At 41.1% G+C, this 27,392-nt stretch overlaps 1 protein-coding gene across 1 annotated transcript in view; it reads left to right on the top strand.

Annotated features, from left to right (window-relative positions):
- Positions 1-25,375, top strand: part of WDR36 (WD repeat domain 36) — a 31,955-nt gene extending 6,580 nt beyond the window's left edge. Inside the window, exons 7-23 of the mRNA XM_081930492.1 lie at positions 1,484-1,616; positions 2,063-2,238; positions 3,159-3,279; positions 4,290-4,355; positions 4,774-4,857; positions 6,593-6,747; positions 7,923-8,037; positions 9,360-9,525; positions 10,628-10,736; positions 13,173-13,252; positions 15,402-15,509; positions 16,352-16,449; positions 19,948-20,090; positions 20,401-20,520; positions 21,332-21,413; positions 23,185-23,372; positions 24,365-25,375. Coding sequence (XP_081786618.1) covers positions 1,484-1,616; positions 2,063-2,238; positions 3,159-3,279; positions 4,290-4,355; positions 4,774-4,857; positions 6,593-6,747; positions 7,923-8,037; positions 9,360-9,525; positions 10,628-10,736; positions 13,173-13,252; positions 15,402-15,509; positions 16,352-16,449; positions 19,948-20,090; positions 20,401-20,520; positions 21,332-21,413; positions 23,185-23,372; positions 24,365-24,514 — 2,094 coding nt within the window. The 3' untranslated portion in view covers positions 24,515-25,375. The remainder of the gene's footprint in view (positions 1-1,483; positions 1,617-2,062; positions 2,239-3,158; positions 3,280-4,289; positions 4,356-4,773; positions 4,858-6,592; positions 6,748-7,922; positions 8,038-9,359; positions 9,526-10,627; positions 10,737-13,172; positions 13,253-15,401; positions 15,510-16,351; positions 16,450-19,947; positions 20,091-20,400; positions 20,521-21,331; positions 21,414-23,184; positions 23,373-24,364) is intronic.
- Positions 25,376-27,392: the final 2,017 nt, after the last annotated feature.

Below are 27,392 nucleotides of genomic sequence, written 5' to 3'. Positions count from 1 at the left end.
CTGGCTCTTGCCAATCTGAAATTCATTCAAAAAGTCTATGCTAAAAATTAGCACTAGAATAGAAATGGAACAATCACATGCAGGCTTCAGTCTACACACCCTTATCTAGAAGTAAGTTCTGTTCCATTTAATGGATTTTTTTTAAATTAACGCAGTATGTTTGGGTTTAGACTGTTAAACCATGGTCCACAAATCACATATTCTTAAAATGTAGTAATCTTGGGACCATGTATTGTAGCTTTTTTTTTTTTTAAGAATTCCATCTGTATGGAGCTCATTACTTGTGCTCTGCTTCTAAACACTTCTATTTGAACTTAATTAGAATGGTGTCAGTGTCCCAAATTATATACTAGTAGGTTTTACGCAAGGCTGTTTGGAAGTAAGCCCCAGTGAGGTTAGTGCTAAATATATGCATCCAAAATTTGATTTCATCCAAACGTCCACTCTTAGGTGGAAGAGTTGTAATTAAAATGTTATGTATACTGTGAGTGGTGTGGCCCTGAATGTATGTTCCCTTGCTGTGCATTCATATATTTGATAGGAATGACAATAAGGTTTGCACAAAGGCTTGCAAGGTGTTGGAAACTGGGCTTTAGTGTTAATACAGTAAGTTCTGTGGCCTGTTATAATCAAAGAATGTGTTAAGTTAGAGGTAGAGGGTTGAATCATATGAAACAAGCAAACTTATGCTCATGGATCAAGACCTCTGAACGACCCTCTGGAGTGGTGGGCTGTAGTTGGGAGGGGGAGTCAAATAAATCTCTCTCCCCCCCCCCCCTGCGCTCCAAACGAGTGCAGCGTATGTACACAGATCACCATTGAATCCAAGTGAAAGTTTACTAAAGAGAGTATTATTAGAGAATATTAGTCTACAGCTTCCGCAGCTTCTTTTGCCCTGGCTTCAGATGGTGAAACACACTCCAAATAAAGATGTAAGTAGGTGGAAAAATGTGTAGAACTAATTTGTTTGCCCTTCCTCCACAATGGCAACATTTTGATGAAAGCTGACCAAACCTACTGTATCACCCGAAGTCTCCGATAGCCTCTCTTGCTGCTTCTGTGGAGGTTGAAGGAAACAGGCAAGATCTTGGAGTTAGCATCTCACCTAGTCTGAACTCTGAGGTTCCTTCCATTTTGGAAATATTAGAAGATGACTGGGAAATAATGCCATGGAATAATCATTACATGCATCTCATTCTATTCAGTATGCAATAATAAAAATGCATGACAGTAAACAAGCTTTGAAATTGGAAAAGCATGTCTTTGATGCAGCAAGCTCATTCTTGTCTAAAAAGTAACAAAAGCCTCATTAGAACGAACTTGTGTGCTTACTCAGAACTTGGTGATTTCATTCAGGTGTGCCCAGGAAAAGTTTCTAATGGAATCTTACCATTACCAATCTTACTAATCTTAATAGGTTATTTATGCTCAGTTGCAAAATATCAAAAGTTGCTGTTGTTTAATAGTATAACTTTCTTTGCAGGCCCCAGCAGTGGATGTCATTGCAGTAGGTCTTGTGTCTGGTTACATCATAGTGCACAATATTAAATTTGATGAAATGCTGATGAAATTTCAACAAGACTGGGGTCCCATAACAGCAATATCATTCCGTACAGGTACACTTCAGCACTTATTAGAAACCTCAGGCATGAGTTAAAGCCTTAAGTTGAAATACAAATTTAAGTATAAGCTACTTGTCACCTGTTGCAAGCTATCATAAGGCCAGGACTGAAATGTACAGGTAATTGGTCTTGCTGTAGTTGCATTTAGACAGTCCTCCAGTCGATGGCTTGAAGATCACAGATGATTCTGAACGTTCTATTCTCCCCTTGCATGCACAGTTTTTATGGAAATTTTTCTGGTCTAATCAAACGATAGTTTATTGTTATGCCTGAAAAGGAAAATTGTGGCGTGAGTGATTTAATCACTCATCCTCTCCACCCTCTCCCAATCTATTTTAATGTTAGTTGGCTTTCTTTCCCAGTTGTATGCTCTTCAGTCTTACTTGTTTTGATTTAAGGTATCTGTATTTATGTTTTGTTTATTTTCTGCATGTGATCAGATGGACACCCAATTATGGCTGCTGGAAGTCCTGTTGGGCATATTGGGTTGTGGGATCTAGAAGAAAAGAAACTTCAGGGCCAGATGAGAGGTGCCCATTCTACAGCAATTTCGGGTATGACGTTTGTCCAAGGGGAACCACTTCTTATTACCAATGGTTCAGACAATGCAATAAGGGTAAGTTATATGGCTTTAACTAATTAATATTCCGTTTCCAAAGTGATTTCCCCTGCCCCTTTCTGATGATCCTAAGATGATTCATGCACCTAGTCAAGTACTTTATTTTATTACGGTCATAGAGCAGCATAAGCAAAACATCTGAATAAATAGCATAACAGTATAAATCTAAGCGAATAATTATTAAATAAATAGGAGCAAAAACCAAACGTAGATTTAAACATAGACATAGAATACTTAATTACTTAATTCATGCACCTAGAAACACAATGTATACTCCTTCTTTTTGTTCTTGGGAACAAAAATACTGTGTAGTTGTGCAAAACTGTTCCGGGTAGAGCATTATGGTGCTTCTGTAAGATGCCCTCTTATGTTCGTTGTTGCATAATTAGATTTCATTTGTTGAGAAACAGCAGGCAATCTGCACAGTTCTGCTAAGCCAGTCATTACTAGCGATATAACTATCACTAATCTGGTTGAGGATTTGAATGAGCAATCATGTACCGTTAAATCACTTCCTCCTTCTCTCCCTGTCCCCAATCTAGAACAGTCTTTTTACAAGTTTTCTTTTAACAAGAAAAGGCATATTTGTGCTCTTGGATAAAATTTTAAAAATCACTTAGTGTGCATTGTTCCCTGTTCTTATAAAAAACACAAAGATTAGGATCCAAGTACTTACGTTAGGAAATACTTCTTTGCTAAAATCAGGTATTCGGAAGCATGAAGTATCTATAATTTGCAAAAATAATGGAGAAGGTTTTGTATGTCCTTGAATGAAACACGAGTGTGGCCACATACAGAGCTTCTGAATATTACTAGTTTATTGGTTTATTACTGTGCATTTATTTTGCTTCAAGCTTATTTTCAAGTCTTGCTTTCCTTTACACTTGTTTTCTTGCGTTTGTTTACTTGTTGAATAGGTATGGATCTTTGATGGCCCTGGAGGAAGTGGTAGATTGCTGAGATTCCGAATGGGCCACAGTGCACCTCCAACGAAAATCAGATATCATGGGCAAAATGGGCAGCAAATTCTCAGTGCCGGTAGGAATTCTCCCAGCTTCCTGTTATGTTGAAATGAGTAATACTGTTTTTGGATCAAGTCATGTGAAGTTCAGTTTCTCGTGATTAAGGATTAGTCATAGGCCAGCCAATTTATCTCTGACTTGTTTGGTTTTGGTCCAGTATGCAGGTTGGATCTTGAACATAGTTTTACCTTTTTCGATTTCAAATTGAAGTCTTGGTTTTCTTATAAAAGTTGGCCCCTGTCCAAAATAACGTAATACAATAAGCCCACAAGTTGTGCATGCAATACTTAATGTGATTAGAACATTGTGCAGGGGGGAATGAATGAATGAATGAATGAATAAATAAAGAGCCATGGAAACCCACCATTCTCTGATCTTTCATTTATTTATTTCCCCACCAGCACCAGCACACCCAGCTATATATTCCTCTCTTACAAGCATCCCAGAACCCTCATACCACCTCGCCAAAGCATGGTCACACCTTCCTTACCAGCCTCTGGGAAGGAGGTGTGTAAGCTCTGGGAGCATCCCAGAGGCCAGTAAGGAAGGCACCTTACTCACACTCAGGACCCTCCCACGACCTTTGCAGACCCTAGTAAGCAGCTCTCCGCCTGCAGGGGGAGGGGGAGGTCGGGGGGGGGCGTTCCTGACTTTGTGCGATTTTGCCTTTGTGTTCAGACCCCCGGAACTGAACCATTGTGTAAGTAGTGGGCCCATGTAATTTAACACTGCATTAGGAGATAATTTCAAGCTTTGTTGATTGGTTATTAACCAATAGGACACACTGCTGGCAGAATGAATTCCTCCCTCTCCTCTGCAGCCCATCTCCTCCCCCAAAAAATATACTCAGAAGGGTTAGACGATCCTCCAGAGAAGAGAGGAGGGGGAGACAAGTCAGTGGTGAGACGTTAGATGCAAAAGCAAGGTTTTCTCCAACAATTTCTATAACGATTTACATTTAAAAGTTGCCTAAAATGAACTGATGCATAGGTATACCTACATTATTTTTTTTATGTTCTCCTGTAGGACAAGATAGTACCTTGCAATCATTTTCCACGGTGCATGAGCGATTCAATAAAAGCTTAGGACGCGGTGAGTGGGACTACGCAATGCATAATCAAATGTCTGTGAAGGTATTTTGGTATATTGAACCTGTATGGGTGCTAAAATACTGTGCAGCTGCTCGGTTCACCCAGATTACTTACAGTTTCTAGCTGCTCTTCGTATGCGCTCAGACTCTTGTTGTTTAATGACTGGTAAACAATGCTGAACCAGAGGAAATAATATTCTGTAAAGAAAGTTCTATTGAAATGAGTGAAATTTCTTATAATTTTCGTTTGTTTGTGCTTTTGAAACTTAACACCTGATCCTAATTTCAGTGTAATTTTTCTTTTGACGTAGTATTGGGTGGTGTCGTGGCAGAGTTAGGAAACAGCCTTCCCTAAGACTTAATATGTTCAAACTGTCAGTGCCTGCCGTGCATTTGTGTCATGTTTCTCGTCTCTTGAAGGTTCCATAAATAAAAAGAAATCAAAAAGGAAAGGACTCCGGTATGATACAATGGCTCTTCCACCTATTACAACATTTGCTACAGGTGCGTAATTCTTTGCTTGTCTTGAATGAATGAGGTAATACGACATCAAGTCTCCCCCCCCCTTCCCCTGCCCCCATTGAATAGCATCTTACGTGGCTGATGAGATTCCAAGTAAATCTAGAATGACGTGCATTGGGGAAAACAATGCACACTGATGGGAACCAAAGTGGCTGTGACTTATCCAGAAGAGTAATTGGTGGATGGCTCAGTGAAAACACTAACTCACTGTGCAGTTGGGTTGAAAAGGTCAAATCCCATGTTGAAGGTGATTATAGAGAAGAGATTGAAAATGAAAGGCTCCTCTAATAATGGCTATGTACAGAAATCTACAGTGCAATTCTTAGCGGCCTATTTGTATATTTAATTTATGGCATTTGCTGCCACGTCGTGTTGCGATGGGTGCTGGCTGACCTCACATTCAAAGCAGCATAGACCAATTCACGGAGGGCGGAACTATCTAGGGCTGTTGGCTATGACAATGAAATGGGACTTCTAGACTTAGTGGCAGTGTGCTGCAATTAGATGTTGGAAGCAGGACACGGGACAGCGTAGACTACTAGTCTGGTTCCACAGCGCTGCTCTTAAGTTGTTTTTTCTACTCTTAGTGCAACAAGTTCCTCCGGCCTGGTGGAACGCTCTGCCTCATGAGACCAGGGCCTTGCGGGATCTGATTTCTTTCCGCAGGGCATGTAAGACAGAGTTGTTCCGCCTGGCCTTTGGCTTGGAGCCAATTTGATTTCCTCCCCCTCTTTTTCCTTTTTCCTTTCTCCTCCTGTGATGAGGCTGCATTTTAATATTTTAATGTTTCAATATTTTAATCTTGTATTTTAATCTTGTTTTTAAGTTGTATTCATTCAACTTGATTTTATTATTGCTTGTTAGCTGCCCTGAGCCCGGCCTTGGCTGGGAAGGGCGGAGTATAAATAAAAAATATTATTATTATTATTATTATTACTACTACTACTACTACTACTATAGGTTGTTCTTACAATATTCATTCTGTTCAACGTTAAGTGGGTAGTTTCCCATACGTAGAGCCTGCTGAATCAGTCCAGTGGCCCATCTGGTCCAGCATGCTGCTCTTAAAGGGGCCAAGCAGATGCCCGTGGGAAACTAGGGAGCAGAACATGAGCGCTCATGCACTCCCCCCCCCCCAATGTGGTTTCCAGCAGTTGGTATTCAGAAGCATTGCTGCCTCTGGCTGCAGGGGATAGAGCATAGTCGTCATGGCTAGTCCACCATGAATTTGTACAGTCCTCCTTTAAAGCCATCCATAGTTGGTGGCCTCCTGGGGAGCAACTTCCATCGTTTGACGGACTTCCTTGTGCTGGACGGACTCTTTACAGTTAGGATAATGGCAGACATGGAACCCTTGTGCTGTAACCATGTACGGTGGTACCTTGGGTTACATACGCTTCAGGTTACAGACTCCGCTAACCCAGAAATGGTGCTTCAGGTTAAGAACTTTGCTTCAGGGTGAGAACAGAAATCGTGCTCCGGTGGTGCGGCAGCAGCAGGAGGCCCCATTAGCTAAAGTGGTGCTTCAGGTTAAGAACAGTTTCAGGTTAAGTACGGACCTTCGGAACGAATTAAGTACTTAACCTGAGGTACCACTGTATTAAATTAAACAACTGCTAAACAATTGTTATAAAATGTGTGCAAAGCTATTTTCCCATGGGACAATTGCTTCTTGATTAAGAGTTGTGCCTTTTAACCTATTTTGATTGTGTTACAGAGGTGGCCCGTCAAAGTGACTGGGATGGGATCATTGCTTGCCATCAAGGATTTGTAACCTGTACTACCTGGAATTATCAGAAAGGGTCAATGGGAATTCATAAACTGACGCCACAAGACTTCAGCAAAAATAGACCTCTTGGTGTATATGCAACAGTAAGGGTTTTTTTAAAAACTGATTGGAGGATATAGTTCTGTTGTTGCTTTTTAAGTGTTCTGAAAAACCCGCTCATCATTCAGAATGACATAACCAAGATAGGTTGATGTTGTTAAAAGCAATAATATATTTAATAAACCAGATGCACAAACAGAGAGCCATCACTGAAAGCGCCCATTCTTGTTTACCTAAGACTTTAGGGCTTAATTGGAGGGCAGTTAGGTATGTCTGTGGTTGGTTGGTTGGTTGAGTGTACTTGTATGCCACTTTTCCACAAAGCGGCTTACAGGAAACATCCAAAATGTCAAAATGCAAGCATATGAAATACAGAGAGCATGTCAGTAAATTCAGAAATGACAAAAATCAACAATTTGCTGCTGTTTGACTGTTAAATTCGGTATTACAAGGAAAAAAAACAGTCTAGGTTTAAGTACATAAATACAAAGAAAGCAAGTGTTAACTGACAAGAAGGGTTCTCGTTCTGGTCTTTGTGCACACCAGGGAGCCTGGCTTAACTACAGCTCAGAGGGGAAGGGACTTCTCATCAGGCTAAGTGACATACAACTGCCGCTCATACGTTAACTCCAGAGGAGACTGGCAGCAGCAGCAGCAAAAGGCAAATGCTTGAGAAGGCAATGATGGTCAGTCTCTTCCCCTGCCTTGAAGTTACCACTTCTGGTAACTTCTGTTATTGCATTGTAAATTGCTCTGACACACTTTAGGGTAAAGTGGCAAGTAAGTAAAGTCAAACCTCGGTTCCAGAACACCTGTGTTTGGAACGTTTCAGCTCCCAAACGCCGAAAACCCAGAAGTAACTGCTCTGGTTTTCGAATGATTTTCGGAAGCTGGACATGCTTTTTGGAAGCCCTTTTCATTTTTTCCCATTGACTTTGCAGCCAGCCCATTGATCCTTGGTTTTTGAACTTTTTGGAAGCCGAAACGGTCTTCCAGAATGGATTAAGTTCGAAAACTGAGGCTCCAGTGTATGCTAAATCACAATAATAGCAATAATTTTTCTTTATCTGAATATCTCAGTAAGTAGAATCAGTTTGTATTGAATAGTGTCTGTTTAAACAGTTAAGAATCTGACGTTGTTAATCACAAATATTGGAAGTAAGATTTCAAATATTTGCTTCTATTAAAAAAAACTTGTTTCTTTCTCTTTCCCCAAAAGGCAGTAGATATCAGTTCCTGCGGAAACTTTGCTGTAATTGGACTTTCAACAGGACATGTGGATGTATACAACATGCAGTCTGGCATTCACAGAGGGCGTTATGGCAAAGAAAAAGGTGAAAATAGGGCACTTAGAAAACATTCTGGTTGAAATCCAGTGCTGCCTTTTCTGTTGCGGAATGTCTTTTGATCCAGCCAAGGCACCTGCTAATGTACAAAAATGGGGGGAAGGCAGAGATTTTTGTCTCTCTGCTGCAACACTCTGTGGCCACCAAAAGCCTGCTCTAGAAGGCTGGAGGACCCGATACAACAGTTTGGAAGATCGCATAAGTGAGAGGCAGGGTGTCAGTGAAATTTCCCTCCCCATATCTTAAATTAGTGGGTGCCTCAGCTGAATCAAAAGCTGTTCCACGAGCGGACAGCTGCATCGGAGTTTACCCTCTTAACAACAGTTTCAGTGTTGTTGAGACTCTGGATCGGAATACACCCTCAGAATGCTCTCCTGTAACAATATGGCTATTACTGCTATACAGAGAATGGGATGTGCTGGCTTGTGTTTGCGCACACCTACGCTGAACATCATTTGTAGTATTTGCCATGTGATTGCACAATCTTTATTTTGTATTGCAGGGGGTGAGCATAAGCCAATGAGCCCTTTTCAGCACATACTGTGTGACAAATTTCCGGCTGCATTTTCAAATGTATGAATCTTGCCAGCAGATTAAATTGAGCCTTTGGATTTGATGTGCTGCAGAGAAGAGGCAGGAAGCTTTAGCACAACACTAACCTTTGGTTATAGCTCAGGGGTGGGTATCCTGTCTCCTTCCAAATACTGTTGAACTCCAACTCTCATCAGCGCCAACTCTTATGGCCACTGCTCAGGGATGGAGCAAGTTGTAGTTTAGCAAAATTTGGAGGCCCACAGGTTAAATAACCCTGCTATGGTCAGACAACAACTAGATGGATCATTGCATGCCTGTATATTATGATGGCAATAAACCAGCAATAACAAAGGGTGCATATTGTTACTTCACGCTGGAGTAGGGAGATGCTTCTGATACACATGCCTGCCTTCTGCATGCACAGTGAGTTGTTAAGTCGTCTTTGCATTAACAAATTTGAGGTTCCAATTTCATAAGATAGTGTGTCCCTTGTGCATTTGGTGGCATGGTTTAGCCATGCAGAATGAGGAAGGAAGCTTTAATCTAGATCTCAGTTCCACGGTGGACACAATGTACTGCACTACAGGAAAAATATGACAGAAAGTGAATATGATTAACCGTGGTATTGTATCTATCTATTCCTGAAGGATGTTATATTGTGCTTAGATTGTGAGCTGTGCTAAGGATCTGTATATAACTTTATAATAACAGATAGTTGAAAGATGCTAAATTAAGGTGGTGGACTATTAATTGACTCTTTTACTTTGCAATTAAAGCTCATGAAGGCTCCATAAGAGGAGTAGCCGTGGATGGATTAAACCAGCTGACAACCACAGCAGGAAGTGAAGGATTGATCAAGTTCTGGAACTTCAAGAGCACAAAATTTGTTCACTCTATTAACCTCCCTTCTACTCCAAGTAAAATGTTGCTTCACAGAGACAGGTGGGATTATTTCAAGATATATTGTTTTTAATAACTTCTCTTACTTCAGCGGTGATATTTTCATTATTCATATTTTCAGAACACAGTTGTACTAAAAGAATTTTACCCCTCCTAATTTCTGAAATATGTGCCGCCTCCCTAGTTTCTTCATTTAGACAGGGTCTTCTTGAGGGTGGCCCTGCAGCTGCAGGCCTCCCTTCCAATTAAAATTCACTTGGCCTCTTCAGTTTTGACATTCAAGAAGGCTTTAGAAAGAGGGTGGCTAACCTTTTCTGGTCCAAGGGCTGCACTGAAGGTTAGTCATTCACACAAGCATATGCATGCATGCAGATAAAATACACAACAACCCAGACATGCAGACCAGACATCCATGCACACACACCACATGCACACAGGTGATGAATAGAACCATTTCCTTCTGCTGTGATGCAGCTTATCTTTCAAAGATGGCTCTTTTCCCGCTGGCATGGCACTACTATTAGGAGATCTTGCCAGTCATGAGCAGGAGAGTGTGCTCCTTCCTTCCCTGTCCCCCGCCCCACTGGCCTGTAAGACCTAACAGTGATGCCAGAAGAAGAGGAGACACATTTGCAAAGTGAAGAGGTGCCTGAGTCTGCCAGGGGCTGGCAGACAACTGGCATTGGCTTGGCAGGCTGGATCTGGAGCCACTCCTGCCTTAAAATCTTTACTGTGGCCTTTCCTTAAGAGAAAGGGTCCCATTTTCGTTGTCTGTATGCATTCAGTGCTTAGTATTTTGCCTTATGTTCCATTGTTTTTATTTCTCCCTATGCTGCTTTGTAAAAAGCAACAAATAAATAACTGGAATAATCTTAACTGATGAAAATAACAAAATTATTAGGTTCTTACCCTTTACATCCAACCCACTACAGTCATCTGTCCATTTTGCTCATTATGCCCTGCTTATATCCAGCTTTTGCCTTTCCTTTCCCCTGTCAAAACATTTAGGGTAGCCTTAAACATCTATTGGGGGTTTCCCCTGAAGTTTGTGTTCCAAGAATATCAATAACAAAGAAGACATTTTTTTGCCTCTTCCTTAACATGTGTTTGATATTCTACTTTATATTCTTCTTGATTTTACCAGTTGCATTCTGGGAATTGTTACGGATGACTTCACCATTAGCGTCCTGGATATAGAAACACGAAAAATCGTGAGGAAGTTTTCAGGGCACCAAGGCCAGATAAATGACCTGGTAAGTTTGTATCTATTTACTATCAATTGTGTAGAGGTTACATACCGCCAGAGTTCATCTACATTGGGCAGGCAACGTAGTGACCTCCAGATTTTGTAGACTGTAATTCCCATCATCCCCAGCCAACATAGCGAATGGTTAGGGAGAATGGAAGTTGCAGCCCACAGTATCAACAGGGTACCATGTTGCCTATCGTCATGTTAGATCTTTGAGGTTTGTGCCGAAACAAATGCATATTCTTGTATGTGGGTCAGTTGACTTGGGGTCACCTAATCCTTTAGCAAGAGTAAAGCTAAGGGCATGTGGACCTGAATGGAAGACCACTGGGAGTCCCATGGAGGACACTGAGCTTTCTGAAAGAAGAACAGGAATATGAATTGTAATAAATGACGTGCTAACTTAAACATTTTCCTAAGTATTCTTCAGCTTTGAATATATCCAGTGTTTCAACAACTCAACTTTGAAATGCTTTTTTGCTGCTAGTGTAGCTAGAGTATCATCCCAATTATTTTTTAAAAATATTCATTATAATTTATAAAATATAAAACACAATGATTGCAAGGATATATCAAGTAAATACCTGTTCCTGTAATACCATATATATGTGTGTGAGTTTGTGTGTGTGTGTGCGCGCGTGCGTGCGTATAATACAGCTACAAATACCAATATTATAAATCCAAAAATTACAACATATTAATATACTGCATAGATAAATGGTTGTAATCAATACAGTGGACGCTTGGGTTGTGAACGTGATCCGTGTGGGAGGCACGTTCGCAACCCACAGTGCCATGTCTGCGCACGCACGGGTTGCGATTTGGCACTTCTGCGCATGTTCACCCCCCGAAACCCAGAAGTAACCCGTTCTGGTACTTCCGGGTTTTGTCACAACCTGAAGCGTCTGTAACCCGAGGTATGACTGTATCATATTGTATCTAGTCTTCATGAATTCAATTAAGGGCTTCCATTTACAGTGGTGCCTCGCAAGACGAAATTAATTCGTTCCGCAAGTCTCTTCGTCTTGCGAGTTTTTCGTCTTGCGATGCACGGTTTTCCATAGGAATGCATTGAAAATCAATTAATGCGTTCCTATGGAAAAAGCCTTCCCCCGACCTCTTCTGGCGGGCGGCATTTTAAAATCGCCCGGGACAGCGGAGGACTTCTCTGCTGTCCGGGGCGATTTAAAAGCCCCTGGGAAGGCAGGCAGGGGGGACAAAGGCTTTCCCGCCCGGCCGCCCGGCTTCGGGACATCGTTCCGATGCCGGGCGGCTGGGGGAGGCTTTCCTGCCCCACCGCCCGGCATCGGGACGATGCCCCGATGCCGGGCGGCTGGGGGAGGCGTTCCCGCCCGGCCGCCCGGCTTCGGGACATCGTTCCGATGCCGGGCGGCTGGGGGAGGCGTTCCTGCCCCACCGCCCGGCATCGGGACGATGCCCCGAAGCCGGGTGGCTGGGGGAGGCGTTCCTGCCCCACCGCCCGGCATCGGGATGATGCCCCGAAGCCGGGCGGGGGGGAGGCTTCAAAAGCCGTCCGGGGGCTTTTAAATCGCCCCGGACAGTCCCGGGGCGATTTAAAAGCCCCCGGTTAGGCAGGCAGGGGGGGCAAAAGTCTTTGCCCCCCCTGCCTGCCTTCAAAAGCCGTCCGGGATAGCGGGAAGCGCTTCCCTGCTATCCCGGACCGCTTTTAAAATGCTGGCGGTGGGGAGCAAAGCCTTTCGCCCCCGCCGGCCTTCCTGGACCTCTTCTGAAGTCCGGAGGGGGGGGGAAGGCTTTGCTCCCCACCGCCAGCATTTAAAAAAAGGTCCCCGAGATTTCCCTATGGGCTTTCGTCTTGCGATGCAAGCCCATAGGGAAAATCGTCTAGCGAAGCGTCGCAAAAACCGAAAAACCCTTTCGTCTTGCGGGTTTTTCGTCTTGCGAGGCATTCGTCTAGCGGGGCACCACTGTATATTCAAGTTTTCTCTCTTATTTACCATATTTCAGCCATATTACCGGTAATTCTTTATGCCAACCTCGCTTTTTGCCAGGCTTTCTTTCACTCTTGCTGGTGGCTTTATTCCATTTTTGCAACACAACAAGCATACAGTGGTACCTCGGCTTACAGATGCTTCAGGTTACACACTCCACTAACCCAGAAATAGTACCTCAGGTTAAGAACTTTGCTTCAGGATGAGAACAGAAATCGTGATCCAGCGGCGTGGCAGCAGCAGGAGGCCCCATGAGCTAAAGTGGTGCTTCAGGTTAAGAACAGTTTTAGGTTAAGAACGGACCTCTGGAATGAATTAAGTACTTAACCCGAGGTACCACTGTACTAGCAACAAGTGATAAATTCCATATTAGCTCCTTACGCTTGACCCATTCATCCAAATATCCTACTAACATTGTCAGGGGAATCTGTGCAGCTGTGACTCAAAAGAGAAATCATATTTTTTTGTAGGCTTTCAGTTCTGATGGCCGCTGGCTAATAACGGCAGCTATGGACTGCACCATTAGAACCTGGGATCTGCCATCTGGGTGGTAAGTAAATTTAGAGATTGCAGAGAAACTGCTACTTGTGTGTACTGACAAAAGAGCACAATCAGTTTTAAAACACACCTTTCTATCTTATTCTTACTATGTATTAAATTTGTATAGCAGCCTTCATCCAAAGATCACTGGGTGGTTCACAACATAAAAATAGAAAATGAAAACACAAAATACATAATAAGCAAGAACAGAAATGAACTGGTCTACTTGCAAATATCTTCATTTCTTTGTGTTTTATTGCCTTTATGCCTGAGGATTGAATTGGCCTTCCACAAGTACACAAGAATGATATCTTGTCATACTCAGTTTCCAGTCTCAGCTGGCAATATATTGAGGCACTTCTTTGCTTCATAGGTAGATGAGGGCTTGAGTTTCTTAAATTTTTATTTTTAACAGAAAATGGTTCTTGCAATGACTGATGCAGTTTGCAAGAGAAGTCATGTGAGCGGGGGACTCCCCACCCAAATAACCCAGTGCTTCATCTGCTGTAGGGAAGTGGCACCTAGATGTAATACAGTACCCCCTTTCCGAAGAAAAATTCTATCATGATGCTAATCAACTGTAGACTCCGAGTGCGGGGAGGAGAAGGGGCACCCAGCCCACTCGACTAAACAGAATATTACATCTTATGTTATGTGGTAACGGTTCTAACTAAAGTTAGAATGGGCAGCCCCTGCATTTCAGCAGAACTTGACTTTAATCATGCTAACTAATACATGTTTCATTTTTAAAATCCCTTTCTTTAATTGAAAGTGAATTTTTAATGGCTTAGATGATGGCTAGTAGTCTTTGACTTTTTTAATGGCTTAGATTTAATGGCTAGTACTCTTTGACTAGTTTTTGTAGTTCTTCTGTATACAACCTGTAATGCGTCTCCATCCTTTTTACTGGAACAGGACAGACTTCAGTCGAATGAAGCATTTGCGTTAAAATGGTTTCTTTTGTCTACTTGGCAATCCCAGTTTAGGTGCCCCAAGATTGTGTAATTTCTCATGTCTCATATTCTTTTAATTTCCTCTGTCGGATGTATTAAATCCCATTTCCATTTCAAATTTCCTGTGTTGTTGCCTTTTTGAAATCTTGCCTATGAGCATAACCTAGACTTGTCAGATTTCTTTGAAGTAATTAGCCATCTGAGCCATTACTTTTTATGTCAGGCTGCCTTGTTTGAACTTGTGTTTCTTCTCATTCACCTTAGAATGCACTGACATTTAAATGTTGCAACATTGCCCCACCAAAAAAGTCTCAGAGTTTCTTGTTACCATAACTTTTTCCAGATAGCAGTATGGATGTCAAATGGAAATGACAAAATGGTTCTCATACGTCAGAGGAGTTGTCCATATGCAGATTAGTACATAATGTACTTGTTTTTCCATTTCCTTATGCATACATTGAAACTATATGGTCTGATGATGCAACTCTTGATTTAGTTTGATAGCACTTCCATTTTAATAGGAATGTACTAAAGCATTGTATAAAAGCAAAAGAAAAGAGAAACACCGGATAACTTTTTTTTCTTTTTGAAGTTATAAGTCATTTTTTCAGGGTTTTGAATTTAACCATTATATTTTATTTTTGTTTTGTTAACCATGATGTAGGACCATCAACCCAGTCGTACTTAGAAAAGACCATATGTGTTTATCCTTGTATATTTTTTTGTAGATGTCCATGCTTCTTAAATCTAATTCTCTGAACGCTCTTCTCCAACTGTCTGGAGAACTGACGGGAATAATGTTCTGGCACCTGATATCATGCAGAGCTCTAAGGGCTGCTGGATCAGTTGCCTCACAGCTCTGTCCAAGCGAGATCACCAGCATCAGATCAAACCTGGCCCAGCTAGATTTAAATGCCCCTTTATTCTGACATTTTCAAATTGATTTCCCATCTCTCCCTTTCCCCCACACTCCTGCTCCCTAATATGGCTTCTTTTTTTTGGTTTGTAATCCTGAACACAAGAACTTGCCCTGTCTCCTTTTTTTAAAACGTTGAAGTGAACGTCTTTGGGAAGACTATACATTTGTCTGAAAAGCAGAATAAGAAGACTAATAATATAATGACCGGTAGTGGTTTCATGCATTTAATAACTGGTAACTGAGCTGTATATCATCTGTTATGTGATGAATTGTTTTTCTCTTTGCAGCCTTGTCGACTGTTTCCTACTAGATTCAGCAGCAGTAAGCATTACTATGTCTCCTACGGGAGACTTCTTAGCTTCTTCCCATGTAGATGATCTTGGAATTTACCTGTGGTAAGTCTTCCAGTGGTCTTCTGAGCATTTCCATTTTTAGAGCAGAACTATAAGGCATCAGACTGCCCATTTCTATTGCTGCATTGTTCCATGGCACTTGAGTAAAAGGTGCAAGTTCTGCCCTTTGCAAAATTCCCCTGTAACTGCCCCTGCCTCCCAATCAGTTAAGTGTACTGGGACTGTTTTCCTCATATAATGAAATTCTAGACACGTTTGCTTGGAAGCGAGTTCTGTTTATGTCAGTTGAACTTGCTTTACATCAAGTAAGATTTTCCCTCCTCCACTTTTTAACTGTAATCTTTTATCCTATGTAAAAAACGGTTCTGAAATTGTATTTATCTTCAAAACCAGCTTGCCTTATGACATGGTGGGGCTCTGCTGTCCAGAAAGTAAGCTCAAAACGTTATTAGGGGCATCGGGGTAGTTGTTGTTCTTTGGATCCCAGTCAATATTCTTAGGACTGCGAACAATTTAGTTCTTAAAAAAACCAAAAAAACTTTAATTTAAACTACATTAAATCGAAAACAGTAATCATACCAAATAGCTAAATACATAATAAATACAGTATACATAAATTAATATTTTACAACATAAAAAAGCTGTTATATTAACCAACATTTGCATTATATTCTACATAAATATCAGTATGAGGAGTGCATTTAACTTCAAAATGTTCTCTTTCTGGTCTGCCATCTCTCACTCTTAACAACTTAGTCCTATAGCTTACATTAATCGCTCATAGTTATAGCAGATAGACCCACAAAGAACGTGGCGTGCTTTCTTTCTCCTCTGCCCCCACCCCCAAGCCAAAATAACAATGTCTTCCATCTTGGATTTTGCAGGTCTAACCGTTCGCTGTATTCGCTTGTCTCTTTGCGTCCGCTTCCACCGGATTATGAGCCTTCTGTAGTAACGCTTCCTGGAACATGTCCAGCTCAAGGTACTAGAGGAGGGAGTCGTTGAGGGTTTTTTTGGCCGTTAGTGTACTTTTTCTGAATCTCTTGTTTGTGTAATCGCAAAGTAACGGCTTGCATACTGCTCCTAGGCCAGTGCAAAGGTGAATTTGTGAAAGATTCTACGCTCCCTTGTGTTCTGACATATTGTTCAACTTGAAAATCCTATGGCTTCCTAGATGCTGCTAGACTACAACTCCCACCAGTCTTGACCAGCCACCAGAACTGCAGAGGCTGATGGGACTTGGCATCCAGCAACATCTGGAGAACCACTGGTTCCTCACCCCTGCCCTAGAGTGTGTAACCAGTTGTCCTTGCTAATGACCATATATTTGAAGCCATGGGTTGGATCTAATGACATGCTATGTTTAACATTCTGTTTGCAAGCATGTCGGTATATCAAGCCCTCCCCATATGTTCTGTTCTGGGGGGGGGGGGGGTTCCAACCTGCATAGAGCCAATTTCACAGAGTGCATGATGCGATTTGTTTGGTGACCTCTTTATCTAAAGAGCTTTCACTCCAGATAGTGAGTAGCATCATGATAAATAATATATATTTTTTTTAAAAAAAATTATACCCTGCCCATCTGGTTGGGTTGCCCCAGCCACTCTGGGCGGTTTCCAGCACACATAAAAACATGATAAAACATATCAAAAATTAACAGCAACAATCTGATCCAATATTTAAAAAAATCACAATAACTTGTGAAGTATTATCTGCTTCATTATGCCTTATCTTTCTCCATCAACTAGGATGGGGCAGATAATAATTCATAACATAAAACGAGTTGAAAATAGCCAAGTAAAATGTGCTATAAAATTGTTTGGTCCACATCTTCTCAGCCTCGACTGTCAAAAGGCCAACCCGAATATAATATAGCCATCAGTTGGCACTTCACAGAATATAGGACAGGCCTACAACCTGAAAATCAACACAGAGAAAGAGCAGTATATATATTTTATGTTAGGCTATTGTAATGGTTATATGGGGTTGCTCGTGCGTACGTTGCCGCCACTCCTGGCTAGGTAGCCTGGTTAAACCTTTCCTGGCTGGACAGCCCTTCACTTTGTGGCTGTTCAGTCGCTAGCAGAATCCGTCAGTGGGAGTTTCTTGAACTTCTTCCAGCAAAGAAGTTCTTTGACGGCAAGTCTACGCCTACTTTCCCTGCGCGGAAGTCTTCTGCGCAGGGTGGGTGTGGGTAGCGGAGGACCTGTGCTCTCCCCGCTGGTCTCCGGGGAAGAGTCCTGGAGCCCCCTCTCCGATTCCCCCATCCGCCCTCTTTATCCCTGGTGTTACGCTGATTTCCTTCCCCAGCCGATGAGTTCCCTCTCTCCCTGCTTGGCCCTTCTCCGGCATTGTTTGGGAGCCCTGCCTCCTCTTCAGACTCCGATGTCAGTTCCCTGACAGCTATATAGGCAACCGTCTAGAGAAAGGAAGTTGTCTTGGAATTTGGCAGAGATGCAGTCAAGGTGGTGCTCTCATTTACTCTTGTCGACTATGATAACAAAGGCATTGTCTGAACCATGAAGGTTCCAGCTGTTAGATTAAAACCATGCATGGGATTGTGTTAGGAAGATGATGGCGAGCTGGCATCAACACTGATGTACTGTATGTTTGGTGTCCATTCTATGGCAGGCAGCCCTGTTGAATCATACCAAAGGCTTATCTGGTTGAGCACCCAGATTCCCAAAGCGGCCAGCCAGATGTTTATGGGAAGCTCATAAGCAGAACATAGAGACCCATAGAGTTGGATGGGATCCTGAGGATCATCTAGTCCAACCCCCGCAATGCAGGAATACATAGCTGTCCCACCAAGGGATCGAACTTGCAACCTTGCATTGTTAGCCCCACGCTCTAACCAACTGAGCTAGCCAGCTGTACCAGCTCACAGCCACGAAGGCCAGCCTCCTCTGAGAGTGCATTGCAGTAATCTAGTCTTAAGCAGTTATGTGTGTAAGCTTTCAGATCAGATAAAAGAAAACGACGGCACAGTCCTCAGCTGCTGATGTTAGCAGAGGGTATTTTTGAACCCGTCACAGGCTGCTTTTCCAGGCCCAGCTGCAGATCCAAGAGCATGCTAAGAGCGCAAACTTAAGGGGCTTCCCTTCCACTAGTCAGAGGATCTGTCAACTCAGCACTTCAGTCTTGCAGCGATCCAGGCCCTGCTTTTAAGTATATTTCTAACATATGGACAAAATGAGCCACATTTAGATATTTATTTGGTACAAAACTCTACAGAAACTACATTCTGCAAGAGGCGTTCCCATGCAATAGGCGAGACACTGGTGAGACACTGGTGTCTAGAGTCCATGCAGATGTCTGGCAGTGCTTCCAGTTGCTGATAGTGCAGTCAGCATTCCGATAACTTGGATGATTTCTCCTGAATCATCTGACTTTGTGTAATGGTGAGAAAATGACACAAACAAAATATGTAATGAAACTGGAAACAATCCAGTTTCCTATCTATCCTGCAGATTCAAGTGTAGGCACTACTTTTGATTCATTCCCTGAAGCAGATTGGCAGCTGTATGTTCTGTGAGTAATACCTTTCAAAAGAGGCATGAAAATGATGTCTTCGTTGCTGCCGATTCTGTGTCGTTCAGAGCACTGGGGGAGCTCCCACAGCTAAGATTTAGCAGCTAAATCAGATGAGATACCCTTTGCCGGCCCCCACATATGCATTCTAGTTCTTGTAAAATTGAATAACTTGTGCCTCTTAAAGAGAGGTGATCAACCTTTTCTTACAAGAAGACCAGATCCTTATCTGAAAGGCCAACTTTGACAGATTGGGGGTAGGAGAAAGGTTAGTTAGACAACCAGATACATCTTGCAGGTATGAAACCCTTAGCCAAGGAGACACCATCCATTGTGAGGAATTTCAAGCATGGCTTTCCATTTATGCTACAGGAATGTGCCTCCTCCGGCTGTGTTCATCTTGTTATGTTCAACTGTATCTGAATTGTTTCTGTTTTATTTTCTTCACTTCACAGATTTATCATTATATCATCCCAATCGATATATATATATATATATATATATATATATATATATGCATACATGTATATACATATATACATATATATATATATATATATATATATATATATATATATGCATACATGTATATACATATATATATATATATATATATATATATATATATATATATATAAAAAAACTGTCCAGTAGCACCTTGGTATAAGCTTTCGTGTGCATGCACACTTCTTCAGATACACTGCAATTTTGTGCATGCACACGAAAGCTTATACCAAGAACAAACTTAGTTGGTCTCTAAGGTGCTACTGGACAATTTTTTTCCTATATTTCAGACCAACACGGCTGCCTACCAGAATCTAATATCATCCCAATGTGCTTGTGTAATTAACCAGCTGTGTTTATCTGAATGTCATTCAGGATCTACTGTCATTCGAACATTTCCCAACGTTGCTAAACTTTTCCCCCCTGTCTGTTACCATTTTTAAAGATGTAGATGTCACAGAAGAAGAAGAAATAAGTGATGAAATGATAGAATACGATTCTCCAGAACAGCTGGGAGAAGCATTAGTGACCCTTTCTATGTTGCCAAAATCTAGATGGAAGAACCTCCTCAATCTTGATATTATAAAGGTAGCACGTTCATGCTATTTTTTAAAAGGTTTCTGACCAGGACCTGTTGCTCTCATTTTACATATTACGTGGTTGTGTTATGTTGAATGCAACAAAGACTTGACAAAATGTCTTCATAGTTTGGGATAACATCTAGGTTGTTTGTAGGGTATACAAATATCAGAACTATTTTACACATAGTCAACCTAGATTTAACACACCAGCTGAGATTCTAACGCTTTCACAGATAGAAAGTTAATACATTTGGTGTTCTTAGGGTTACAGTGTGAATATGGAAATTGTCTGATGATATAAAATATCCCATCCACAGCAAAAGAACAAACCCAAAGAGCCACCAAAAGCCCCAAAATCTGCACCGTTCTTCATCCCCACAATTCCTGGCCTCATACCACAATATGCTTCCATTGAACATGAAAATGGTGGACAACAGGTAAAGAGAAAGCTGATGATACAAAAGATCTGCATGTAGTACTTCTCTCTCTCTCTCTCTCTCTCTCTCTCTCTCTCTCTGGATTTATGACTGCCTCTTGGAAGTAATTTCTTATGTAATGGGTGCTAAATCACTGGTGAATTGCAGTAACTGATCTTGGTCCTACTGTATTTTATAACATTTCCCCCCCCCCTTCGATTCTCTATTCCCACTTACAACATCTTTGATAAAAGCACAGAGTTTTGGCACCTCAACTGCAGAATTACTGGGTATTAAAGTGATGATGTAGATAATTATCTGCAATCTAATACTTGAAACTGGTACTTAAATATTGGGCAGCTTCATCATATATAGAAAGAACTTGCTGTTCTGTCATATCTAAGACCGCTTTCTCACTGAGATTTAATCCTAAATACATTGTTAAATATTACATAGATTAACCTCTAGTCCTCATCTATCTTTAGCTTTCTGAAGAGTCCTCGTAGAAATCCTTGTTTTGATTTCTCCAGATGCCCTTTCTTCCATTGTTTTTATGTGATGCATGTTTTCCCATGTGCATGCATGTACACATGCATGTCTTCAAAGGAGAAGTGCCTGTGTAAGGATATTCATCTTACTGGGTGAGATTCCTCCTAATTGTGCCATTCTTCAATATGGCATTGTAAGCTAGAGTACAGAACTAAATTAATTCAACATTCAAAATCCCCCATTTTAATTCTCGTAAGGGTGTTACATTTAAAATTTCATCTACATATATTTGTAAAAGTTGTCTTTCATGCAATTCAATTGACAACCTTTTTTAATATTTCAGTCAAAAGTAGTAAACCTTGGAGTGCTGGCACAAAAATCTGAGTTCTACCTGAAGCTTGAAGAAGCTCTGATAAACAGTGACTGTAAGTTATACTATGAAATGAATAAATTTGCATCCTGACAAGGTGGAGGGAGAAGGTGTACTTTATTTCCTTTTTCTCCATATATTGTAGTGGTAGTGAATTGGGCTTCTTAAGGCTGGAATAACGTGTCTTCAAAATAGATATTGGGAGAAAGGATACCTTATCTTGGCTTGTTGGGGGATGCAGTTTCAGTACGGTACAGTGTGTGCAGAACACTTTAGCTTCTTTAAAAGAGCATTCCCCTAAGGGGACATCAGCTTTACAAATTCTCCCAATAGTTGAACTCAGTATTACACATTAGGAAAAGGTTAAATGTCTCGTGTCCTCTTAATCCCCATTACTCCCATTAAGTTGTGATGGTGCTGCTACTATGCTTTTGATCCTTATTAAATCATCGGTTCCTGGGATGCCTTGGGAAAGAGTTGACCTGTTAATTGTGGTAAGAGTCAAGCTAGTTACAGAAGTCCTTCTTTCAAAACAATACACACCTAGCATACCCCAGAGCCAATTTCACAATAATTTGACTTTTTGAAGCATTCGGTCCTTTAGGAAATTCCTTTAGGGCATATCAGAATTCCATTGTATAGATCTGACATTGTTTATGTCAGAACTTCTGCCCTGACGAAAGGTTAGCTGAAGGCCTTTTATAAAAAATGCAGGCAAGCAATAGCAGGGAACTGGAATGTGTAAAGTGCTCTGGTTTTAAAGGGTTAATCAAAGCCAGATAGGAAGGAAAACCTAGGTTACTATGACATGGCAGAGAATAAATTCATAAAACTTTTTTATTTAGGGCAGTTTGCAAACCAAGATTCTTTGGTCAGTGATCAATTTGGAACTACTCCACTACTACTGTTCTGACCAGTGTTTGAAATCAGCTTGGTCCCAGGCTCATTTTGCACTTGACTTTTGACCACCAAGAGAAAATGCCTGGGCTGTCTCCACCATCTTGAGATCATTGGATCTGGACTGTTTTCAAATACTAATACCCCATCCTGTAGAATTGTAACAGATATATTTTTTTATCTGCACAATCGGAATGGATTTCCGGAACCCAGTTGCTTTTTATTCTGTGCAGCCTGAGCAGGAGCAGTCACCATTAAGAAAAAGAGGTCGGAATAGGCCAATATATATATGTGGGCTGTCCCTGGATCAAGTGACTTTCCTTCTTTAAGTTCTCAAAACTCTTAACGTAGCTCAAGGTGGTCATCTGAACTAGCCAGATGTTTAACTGGCTAGTTTCTCCATTGTTTTTCCATATTGTGTAGCAACAGCCAATCAATCCCAGCCCTTGCCGCAGACACCAATAACACGCCAAATAGCCACTGACAATCTCCAACTCGTGGCAGCAACCAATCCCACGTCACCGCTATGCAATATCTGTGTATAAGACGAACCCCGATTTTTAACGCAATTTTTCAGGAAACAATCCTAGTCTTAGACACGGAAAAGTACGATAAGTGGAAAGGCTCATATGCACAGCTAGAGCCTCCCGCTACCAAAGAGGCAAGGTTTCAAGGTCTTCTTTTTCCCACAAAAAAGGGTCAAATAAAATTCCACCAGCTTGTGCTGTTCTCTTAATTGCATAAAATGAACGATTTGGATTATGACCAAATTGTTGAATGGTGCAGGGTATAAGATAACTGTTTAAAACACAGATAGATAGATATAGAGATGATATAGATATATAGATACACACACACACACATACCCCCCCACCCCATTTCTGTAACACTTTCTAGAACTTGTAGCCAGATTCTTCCTGTTTTGACAGATAAATCTCCACTCCGTATTCTGAAGGACATGGGGCCATCTAACACAGAGGCGGAACTGAGAGGCTTGTCCCCCGATGGCGGTGGCTCTGTTAGGGTGATGCAAAGCTTCCTAAGAATGATTGAGGCCATGCTGGCTACGAAATGCGACTTTGAACTGGCTCAGGCATACCTTGCGTTGTTTCTGAAGGTAAATGCATCATTTGATACAATTGCTAGTGGCATTCTGTGCAGCACAGTTTGCTTACCGTAGAAGCCCCCAGTTTGAATGAGCTGGGGGGGGGCGGGGAGACACACTTGGCACTGAATAAAGAATGACTGGCAGCATCCGTTCCTTTTTGCAATAGCATTTCCCCCTACTGAAACTTACATTATTGCTGTGTGGTAGCACTGCTTGGCCTTACAGTGCTCATCTGAGGGGAGTTACTAATATGAGTTACTTACTTTGATCACAGGTAGGTAGCCGTGTTGGTCTGCCGTAGTCGAAACAAACAAACAAAATTCCTTCCAGTAGCACCTTAGAGACCAACTAAGTTTGTTATTGGTGTGAGCTTCCGTGTGCATGGTATGAGCTTTCGTCTGAAGAAGTATTCATGCACATGAAAGCTCATACTAATAACAAACTTAGTTGGTCTCTAAGGTGCTACTTAGGGACGTGGGTGGCGCTGTGGGTTAAACCACAGAGCCTAGGACTTGCCAATCAGAAGGTTGGCGGTTCGAATCCCCGCGATGGGGTGAGCTCCTGTTGCTCGGTCCCTGCTCCTGCCAACCTAGCAGTTCGAAAGCACGTCAAAGTGCAAGTAGATAAATAGGTACTGCTCCGGCGGGAGCATTTCCGTGCGCTGGTCTGGTACACCAGAAGCGGCTTAGTCATGCTGGCCACATGACCCGGAAGCTGGCCAATAAAGCAAGATGAGCGCCACAATCCCAGAGTCGGTCATGACTGGATCTAATGGTCAGGGGTACCTTTACCTTTAAGGTGCTACTGGAAGGAATTTTTTTTAAAAACTTTGATCAGTTTGTGAAACATTGGCATCGTGTTATGGTGGATATTTCCCAACTTTTATTAACTAATAAAAAAGTGATGTGGTGGTTTAACACACTAATCAAGAAATTTAAGAAATGAGTTCCATCAAATTTGATTCATGTATTTATGTAATTCATTTTATGCTTCCATTTCAGTTGCACTTAAAAATCCTTTCATCAGAACCAGATCTGCTGGCAGAACTATCCAGACTGTCACCCCAGCTTGAAGAAATTTGGGTGCATTTACAGACTCTTTTCAACCAAAGCCTTTGCATTTTAAATTACATGAAGACTGCTTTGTTGTAACATTCCTTTTGTTCTATAAGAATGCCCAGTTTAATGTACAAAGTTTAATAATGGATATTTTCTCTCTTAAGTTTCAAAAAGGTAACTGTACAGCTTGACTTGATAACTTTATTTTGTACAAATTCAAACACGAATCTGTGCTACCTTCACAGATAAAGTGTGCTTTTATTATTGTGTAAATGACTGCTGAAACAGTAAAGTTCCCTGTCAAAAATTAAGAATATTCAATATGGTAAAACACTCAATATGCAGTTAGAAATCTAAATAAATTTTAAGAGGTGATGTCTGATGAATTATTTGGGAACATTGATGCTGCACAGGTGTGGTCCTAGTCACTACCTAGTGGTAGACCATGTAAGAGTAGGATAATAAAAATGGTAAAGATGCAAAATTCTGTGTGCTGAAAAACACTTTTTGTATATTGAACAGATGTCTGCAATAGCTGCAAAATTTAAATTTCTTTAATGACTAACAAATATAATGTTGTGCATCACCTTAAACCAATTTGGATGTTTTCATGAATTCTAGACATCATAGAATGCAGCATAAACTTGCCATATAAGCTATATTATGCAAGTTTCAATTAAATGTTACATAACTGCAAGAAGTTAGGTTACTGGGAACTAGGCAGAGGACCTTCTCAGTAGTGGCACCCACCCTGTGGAACACCCTCCCAACAGATGTCTAGGAGCTAAATAACTATGCAACTTTTAAAAGACATCTGAAGGCAGCCCTGTATAGGGAAGTTTTTGATGTTCGATGTTTTGTTTTGCTTTTATATTTGTTGGAAGCCACCTAGAGTGGCTGAGGCAACCCACTCTGATGGGCAGGGTACGAATAATAAAATTATTATTCTTATTATTCTTGTGTGTTTGCTAATTCAGTCCATTATTCATAAACTAAAAAGGCCATTAGAATTTCAACCATGGAAGGTACTTTGCCTTTTTAAACTTTTCACTGGATATTGATTTAGTAATACAAAAATACTGTTTGCAAACAATATTGAAAACCCAGCTCTAGAATTACACAGAATTCTATTTACAGTGGAAAAACAACTTTTGCTGCATTTAAAATTTAATGGCAAGGCAGACAGGATTTTGTGCAAGATTTGGGGGGGTCCTTAAAAGTGTGGAGCCCAGAGCATTTTCCCTAAGTTTAAGTCAAAGCACTGATTATAATCCAGACACCATGGGAAGAGCCTTCTCAGGCAGGGCCAATACTAACCGGATTAGAGTAGCCACAAACTTTGATCAAATGTCTTTAGATCTTTTTGCACCTAACAAATTGGATTGTCATGCTTGTGAATAGAACCTGGAAATAAATGGGTCTTGTTAGTCAAGGCTTAATTTCAAGGGCTGTTTTCTAAACTGGACCAAGTTTGGATCTAAGCCAATGGTTACAAATTGTAGTAAGCTGATAAGACAAATGTTGAACAAAGAAGAAGAAAAACTTGTGCATAATTCTTTGAATAAACTTTAATCATATTTAGGCACTTGTTATAGGAAGTACTTGGTGAGGGCCATTATTTTAATACTTTACCTTCAGAATAGTAACTTGGAAATAGGCCTTTGTGAAACTTGTAACTAGAAATTGTTACATTTTGTGTCATTTTGTTACAGTTGAAGGGGCAAGACTTCCTTAGACTATCCTTTTAGCTACAATTTTGGTTCAGTGTCCTGTGTTCAACTATATGTCAGTGATAAATATCAGGAGCACAGCAGCTTCAATGCTCAACGCGTGTTGGTGGTCCTACTCAACATTTTATGAAGAAATATGTGAAATCTTGTCTGAGGGATGAATGGCTCGGGAAAATGATATTTTGGTTTTTTAATTTTATATTCTTTATAAAAAGTACAAAATTGCAAGTGCACAGTATGAGAACACAAAGAAGAAGAAACAAGAAATAGTAGCCAGGTAGAAACCAAAATAGAACAAACGAAAGGATAATGTATACATTACAAAAAGGGGGGAAATTGCTATTGCAGTTAACCAGATATGAACCTAATATGGTATTTATAAAAACCATAATGTGGTATTCCCCTGAAGGGAAATAATATTTTGGTTGTTGTTTTTTTCACTTGGTTGCCAGTTCATAATACTGTGTCTAGGCAGGGATGCAAAAACATTTGTAAATCCTGAAAGACAGCCTGATCATCTCAAGGCATAGGTTGGCATGCCCAGAGTGACTTTTGAATATAAAAATAACATGTCTGGCATCAGTATATGTTTTTTGGGGGTGGGATGGATAGCCCTGCATCACTTGGCTTAGTGTTTCACTCTAGCCCAACCTAGAATCATAGAGTCATAGAGTTGGAAGAGACCACAAGGGCCATCGAGTCCAACCCCTCGCCAAGCAGGAAACACCATCAGAGCACTCCTGACATATGGTTGTCAAGCCTCTGCTTAAAGACCTCCAAAGAGGTCTCTCCAAAGACCACCTTGTGGTTCAGCTCTCTCCAGACTAATTGTGAGCTGTAGCCGTGAACCCAGATTTAGTCCACACACTAAGCCATACTTTGATTTAGTGCAGCACATCAGTAGCACAATTGAGAAAGGAGCAAAGTGGCCACAATGGTCTCTCTTGGAGCCTGCATGCTTAGCGATGGTTTGGTGTTGCATGATGGGTGAAGCAGTTGGTGTAAAAATCTGAAAATTCTACCAACCATGTAGAAAATGAAATAATTTGTGATTTGGTTTTACCTAGCAATTGATTTGGGCATTTTAAATGGCTGCTGTCTCTGGGCTTCACTTTCTTTCTGCTCTTTAGCCATAATGTGTAATGGAGGGTTCTAAAATATGATTGGCATAATCTTTGGCCCTCTTTTGATGCCAGTTAAAAACATTTTTATTGTTGTGGGGAGTAATGTTGCTGGAGATA

Source organism: Podarcis melisellensis (genome assembly GCF_964234715.1).
Source record: "Podarcis melisellensis genome assembly, chromosome: 11".
Lineage (NCBI taxonomy): Eukaryota > Metazoa > Chordata > Lepidosauria > Squamata > Lacertidae > Podarcis > Podarcis melisellensis.
Note: the sequence above shows the minus strand (reverse complement) of the source record. Positions and strands in the feature narration are given on the sequence as shown.